The sequence below is a fragment of the Papaver somniferum genome, chromosome 3, assembly GCF_003573695.1.
Source record: "Papaver somniferum cultivar HN1 chromosome 3, ASM357369v1, whole genome shotgun sequence".
Taxonomy (NCBI): domain Eukaryota; kingdom Viridiplantae; phylum Streptophyta; class Magnoliopsida; order Ranunculales; family Papaveraceae; genus Papaver; species Papaver somniferum.
In genome coordinates, this window is record NC_039360.1 from 18524957 (window position 1) to 18532175 (window position 7219).

The 7219-nt window shown below is 36.6% G+C and overlaps 1 protein-coding gene across 1 annotated transcript; it reads left to right on the forward strand.

Annotated features, from left to right (window-relative positions):
- Positions 1 to 1075: 1075 nt before the first annotated feature.
- Positions 1076 to 2012, forward strand: LOC113355429. The gene has a single exon (XM_026598282.1). The coding sequence runs from the start codon at positions 1247 to 1249 to the stop codon at positions 1610 to 1612; it is 366 nt and encodes a 121-aa protein (XP_026454067.1). The 5' UTR covers positions 1076 to 1246; the 3' UTR covers positions 1613 to 2012.
- Positions 2013 to 7219: the final 5207 nt, after the last annotated feature.

Genomic DNA, 7219 nt, shown 5'->3' on the forward strand with positions numbered 1-7219 from the left:
TGAGGTGCTCACCAAGGCCCCCTTGTACCTCGGTTCCGGATGTTAGTGTACACGTTAAACCAAGCCCGATGCCCCCTTAGACTTCGGATCTTGGTCCTTAGTCAGTCCTTACTAGCCGCGGTAAGCGTTGACGGGGTAAACACTAGGCCCGGGATGGGCCAAGGAATTAAAATGCTCCCTGCGCCTACAACGCACTGGATTCGTACTTTAACTTGCGTGCTCGCTAACTGTCCTCTAGGCGGGAATCGACGGAATGCGCCAACGTGTAGCGACCCCATCGAGTGTGCGTATATACTGAGTCAAGCATTATGAGACAAGTCAGGCGGGATACACTTTGTTCCCCAGACAACAAGTTCTCCGCTTCTCCGTACATCTACGACAATATCTGGACCTACATTGGCCAGTCCACCACAATCTTCAACTACGGAACCAAGCCAAAGTCGGATCGGATACCGTTGGTGGCCGGGACAGAACAACGTCTCGATGGACTTAGTGTGGGCGGCTGTTCCGGACTGGACAGCATCGATTGGGCGGGATGTACAGGGTAAGGGTGTTTTGGGAAGCGGATTAGTGTGGAGATCGAAAGCGAGATGGAAAGCCGAATTGTCGGTATAGTTGATTGAGCGAAGAGTGTTCCCCTTGACAACAAGGGTGCTGAGGCGGTCTGGCCACGCCGACGAGACATCAAATGTCTGCAACACTCATTGTCTAAACGATGCGAATTAGCTCTCCCAAAACCACCCAACCCGAGTATTAAGGGAACAAAGGGTAATCTTCACCGATTAATTGGTCCCCATATAACAGGAGTCTTTACTTTATTTCCCTCCTAACATGAGGTCCACATTACACTATCTTACTCGGTGTCAGCGAGACAGGCTTTCCGATTTCAAATCTCTACCAAAAAAAAAAAAAAATACTCAGTTACTACCATGTGGTCCGTACGTCCTCACTCGTCACTGGCCATTTTCCCATGTTTTACTGTTTAAAAAGAAGTGAAAAATGCATCAAACGAGTCGACATCACCCTCTAAAACCAAAACCAAGAAAGAAAACATTATTAAAGCCCACCTTACATTTCTTTATCCTTCCTCTCACTCTCATTTAGACGCGTTCTTTACTTGCTCTCATCATCATCAACTCAACTCACAGAGTCAAAAAGTTAATAAACAAGAGAGAAAGAGCAAACCAGCAAGTTAAACCCTGTGCAAATCTAGAGAAAGAAAGAAAGTAACTAAGAAATTAACAAAATGATGTTAGAAGATCAAAGAAGAGGAGGTGGAGGAGGAGCACCACATGGAATACTACTAATGGTAGTCGTAGGTTTAGTGATTATATTACCAATGATATTAGGAGATGGAGAAGCAATAACTGAAGCAATATCGGAGATGTTAAGTCCAATTGGTTTGCTTCTTATTCCGATTGTACTTCTTTTGATTATTCAGTTTCTATCTTCATCGGATCGTGGTTCGTTTGTGTCATCTATAGCTGTTGGTGAACCTGATTCTATTCATCGTCTTAGTGGATCTCCGGTTGGTGTTGCTCTTTTTCTTGGCCTTGTACTCTTTCTTTTGTATAATCGTTTCTCTTTATTTGGTTCTGATGACGACGAATGAAAATACATACCTATACAACCGGCCGGGACGTCCATACTCCTCTGCGTCCTGATTTACTGATATCAGAAGAGGAAGAAAGATTAGGTGAGTCAATAATCAGATCAGGATATTTGGATCGGTAGCTAGATTATAGAGTTTAATTAGACTCTCTGATGGGTTCTTCTTAATCGTTTTTCTTTAATTAGTTATCTTTTTATTCTCTCCATGTTTTTTCTTTAATGAGTACGTATACAAATATTATTCAACTAATTTTGTTGTGAATTACTAAAATGGGTTTTTGCTTCAGGTAGTGTTGTTTTGAAATGAAATGTACAAAGTAAGGCTGTTACGGTTAATGTAGTTTGTGAAACGTTGAATTTCGAGTATATTCAAATTCCTAAATCATCCTTTTCTTTTGTCACTAACTATTCATACTTGTCATTCTCTGTTTATAAAATTGCGATTATTAGTTCCATATTAGCTTCATTTGGATGTTATAGATGATGTCAGAGTCTGATAGCAAAGAAAGGGAGAAACGTTAAGTAGGATTCCAGAGAGACAATTTAGTGTTTTTGGTTAAATCGTGTATTTCTGGATACGCAAAACCAATAGATCAGCTATGTACTAAATCTCAAGATAAACAAGAAAGTAAATTCTTTTTTTAATCTCGATAAAGATAAAAAGTTTGGTGCTTATGATATTTGAATTCAGGTCATTAGTATTATCATCCATGAAAGAACTCAAATCAACAGTATTATCACCCATGAATGAAATTTTGAAGATGCACTAATTTAAACCTACATGAGAAGCTGAAATTCTTATATGCAGAGATAGGAATTAATCATACACCAAACTAGCGGGTGTAGACATTGAGATCTTGAGGGTTTATTGATTGGTGGGGGTGGTGTAGTTGTAATTTTGTGATTTTTCTTAAACTAGTTACTTGAAGAGAGCCAAGAGACAATAAGATGGGAAACGAAGAAAAATTGGGGTAATGGGTTGTTGAAAATTTTGAAGTAGACTTGTCGGCGAGTGATGAGTGTTGTTGGCTGAGAATAAAAATACATCTTTCTTCGCTACTTCTTTTACAAATTTTGTCGGCTTCATATGTTATTATTTTTCTCTGTTCCTCTCTACTTGACATCCTAGTTAGTAAGTTCGCGAATGATTCGAATTTTTATGTATCACGAATTTTACCGTCTTATTCGCGAATATTTGCAACTTCGAACCCAAGTCGCGTATTATGTGGCATTCCCGGATTATTCGCGAATCATTCACGAATTTTACGTATCCCGAATGATACGTCCGCTTAATTTTCCATAAATTCTTTAGCTTTTACGTTTTCAAAGACCCTATCTTTTGGGCTTTACTGCCTCCCGAGCATACACGACCCAATATTAGACGTGTTGTAATTTTTATGAAACAAAAATGACTGAAGAGATTTGAAGGTGAAGGTGAGAGAGATCTCAAACTCACTAACCAAGCATCTAAACCACCATATGACGTCCTCTTAGATGACTAATGTTGTATATATAATTAATATCATCATATTAAGTTTATTTTTTCTTTAAATAACTCACACATATGCATAAAATTGGTCTATGACCTTATAAATACAAATTATTTGTTATATATAGATACCGAATTTTCAGAGCCGAACTCACATTTATAAATCGAATTATACACGTAAGTATGCCGTTCCGAATTACTGACGAATCACGTCCCGTTGACCGAATGTTGGAGCGAATCTGGATTTTACAAAACCGTATAATACTCGTACGTTTGCCGTTCCGTACGTTTGTCGAATCCTGAATTGCTAACCAGGCTTGACATTGCCAATGGGGGATGTATTTCGCTCTCTCTTTTTATATCACTTTTTAACACATGGGGAACATGGAAATTCTTTTGTAGTTTTACTAGTTATGATTCATGGGTCAGTGGGAAAAACTAAAAGGAAATAAAGTGGAGGATAGAAAATTCCCCAGTAGGAAAAAAAAGATGTTCTTTTGAAAATCCGAATATCACATGAACAGTTGCAAACTGAAATAATGAAAATTGTGTAAGTGGGTGGGGTTTGTTCTTGTCGTGAACAGGAAATGGTCAGTGAGCGAGGACGGACCACATGGTATAGTAGTTGAATAATTTTATTTTCTTTGGTTCATATTTGAGATCAAAGAGCTTCTCTCACTGGCACAAGACTCCTGTTTTATGGGGACCAATTAGGTTATATATATGGTCATCAGGCCATCCCATTAGTATCCTTTACTTGTCTCCAAGAATAACCGCAAAGGGATGGAAGGGCAGAGGCGCAGAGCTGTTGTTTTTCTTTCATGTTGCCTGGACGCTGGTTTTTGCATTTGCGACTCATGAAATAAATGGTGAGTGGATGTTCGGGTTGATCGGGTTCTGATGACGTAAGAACAAGCTTTTAACCTCTAACCCATGTCCAAGAGAGGAGACTGAGAATTCTGATTTGTAGTAGATCGAATTCACAAACTTGCACCACTATATATTTCTCCATAATTAGCTTAGCTCATAGCACGACCTAAAGTTGCAGGGGAGATACCAAGATCTGGCTTATATCCTTGTACCTTCCCACCCTGGGCCCGAGAGGCAAAAAACCTAAACCCCCTTTATTTTCATTACCCTTTAAGTTGGCCCATAAAACGTGTCTAAACTTTAGGCTTACGCTCGGTATAAGGAAATGATCTCATACCAAATCCTTGTTCTGCCACCAGAAGAAAGTCATATAATCAATATTATTATAACGGATGATGAAGATCATGGCGACTGCACCGTAAAATTAACCACCCATTTAACAGAGAATAAAAACATGGTTCATCTGACTTTCACCTCCTAAAATAAGATCAAAAATATATTGGAGTATTTAGAGTACCACTTATTTTGGGTAGGGCGGACTTGAGTAACCTTTTTTTTGATCGGTTAAAGATAAAATTTATTGAAAAAAGAAGTACTTAAGAGGGGTATCTCAGCCCAATGAATACAAGCGAGAGAAAAAAAGGCAAGAACATTCCGGCAAACCCAAAACAACAAAAAGCAAGCTTACAAACATCGGAATAAAGAGTCCCATAATACGATCACCATATTCGCCGTTAGACCCAACATTTTTGTGTTTGACTCGGCCCAAAAGAAAGCTTGAAGTTTAACATTTCTAATGAGGCTTACCAAAATTTTCTTTTTGTTTTCAAAGATTCTTGCATTTCACTCTCTCCATATACACCACCATATTGCAACTGGAATGTTATTCCAAATTTGACTAAGTCTTCCGTCATCCCAATTAAACTTCAAAGACTTCACATTTATAGTCATATTTGTATTGTAAGTCCATTCAAAACGACATCCTTCGACAAAGTAATCCCAAATTCTCCGGGTTCTCCAACATTCATAGAAAAATGCGAGCTAGTTTCATCAGAAAAAACAACATAAACTAGAAACATCCATACCTCTTCTTAATAGCTTATTCGCCGTCATTATGTCGTTTACCTATGCATCATCATTATGGTGCTTACAGGAATGAACAGGTTCTAGGTTCCACCAATGGAAAGTGATGGTAGTTTACATACAATGTCAATAGACATTATACATCATAGCCCGAAACCCCCAATATTTCTACTAACAAGCGTATAAGTTGATGCTCAAGTTAAAACATGCTTATGGAGGATCATAGATCAAAGAATCATAAATGACCGCATGGATTTCTAATAAATTATGAGTATCAAGAGATCATAATACAAAGAGAAATTAAATGATTTAGACAAGAGATTTAACGTGGTTCGGTCAACTCCACCTACGTCCACAGGCAAAACTCCGAAGGGTGAAATATTGTTGATTTCTAGACGGATTGTACTGGGATGATTTTACAATTACAATGACAGTTTTTATCTATAGAGTGGATAGAAAATACAATTAAGATGTTATCTTATTCTTGATAAAATATCTTAATAAAGTAAAATATATTCTAATTAACTAGAATATATAAAATATAGGAAATAAATTAGATACTTGCGCTATCTAGAAAACTACCTAAAATACACAAGATATTATATTCTTGGAAACTTAGCCTGCTCTCTACGGATCTTCCTTAATGCTTAATCTCCGTTGATCTTTTGATAGCTATATTGAGTATTGAGTTTTGAGTCTTGACCATTTCATCTTGAACTTGACCATCTCGATATTCATCTCGATTTATATATTCTAACATCCGCGCAAGTTGGACACGGAGAGAATCGAAGTATTTAACTTGAACGTTGATTTAACGACCACCACTAGATTTGAGAACCATATGGTGAAAAGAACGATGATCTCTATGGTTAAATGCGAACATCAATAACAGATATGATGAGTAAACTTGCTGACACGAATCCACAATATGTGATGAATCGAGAAAAAAAAATCTAGCATATAGATGATAAATTTGTGACCCTTAATAAAGAGGAATCAGTTGACAGAAGAACAAAACACAAACATTAATTAGCTCAAAATGATAAATTTTAGTAAACTAAAAAATATGGGTTGTAAGCCAACTGTTGACTGACAAACATCCTCTGATGTAAAAAAAACTGAAAGAATAAAGAATAAAGAAGCGAGCTACATGATGATAACTCTGATGATTTTTTATTTTTTTTGTTTGAATAATCACCTGTCCCTAAATTAACAAACTACACTAATGAGGATTAGCCCGAAAAAAACCGATGAAATGATACGTCGAAGCATCTTGAGCGGATCTCCCCGCTCTGATACCATAATAAATTATGAGTATCGAGGGATCATAGATCAAAGAAAAATTAAATGATTTAGAAAATATATTTAACGTGGTTCGGTCAACTCGACCTACATCCACATACAAAACCCCGAGGGGTGAAATATTATTGATCTCCAGACTGATTATACTAGGATGATTTACAATTACAATGAAACTCTTTATTTATAGACTAGATAGAAATAATTCAGATATTATCTTATTCTTGATAATGTATCTTAATAAAGTAAAAATATTCTAATTAACTATACTACATAAAATGTAGGAAATAAACTAGATACTTGCGCCATCTAGAAAACTACCTAAAAATATTTAGGTGTTGCTATTCAAAGAGGAGTTGGGGCCCAGCTTATCGCTAGGTTACCAACCAAAATCTCTGTGTAATATTCTTCTTATTTATATTTAAATAAATTATTATAAAATAAACAAGAATTATATTCTTGAAAAGTTGGTCTGATCTCCGCTGATCTTCCTTATTGCTTAATCTTCGTCGATCTTCTGATAGTTATATTGAGTCTTGAGTTTTGAGTCTTGACCATTTCATCTTGATCTTGACCATCTCGATATCCATCTCGATTTATATATTCTAACATCATATTTATTTGACATAAAATAGGTTCATTATGAAAAACGGATTCAGAAAACAACTCATTTAATCAGTTAAGCTAGTAGAATCAAATAGAAAGAAAAAAGTTGAAGCAAAAAGACCACAAAAGTCTCTTGTATTATTACATGTTTCAACTCGATCCTCAAATTTGAATTCTACCAATTCCGGATGTTGTTGACATGATAATGCACAAAGTATGTTATCAGACCATGGATGATTTACAACTGTTCTGACTCCACGT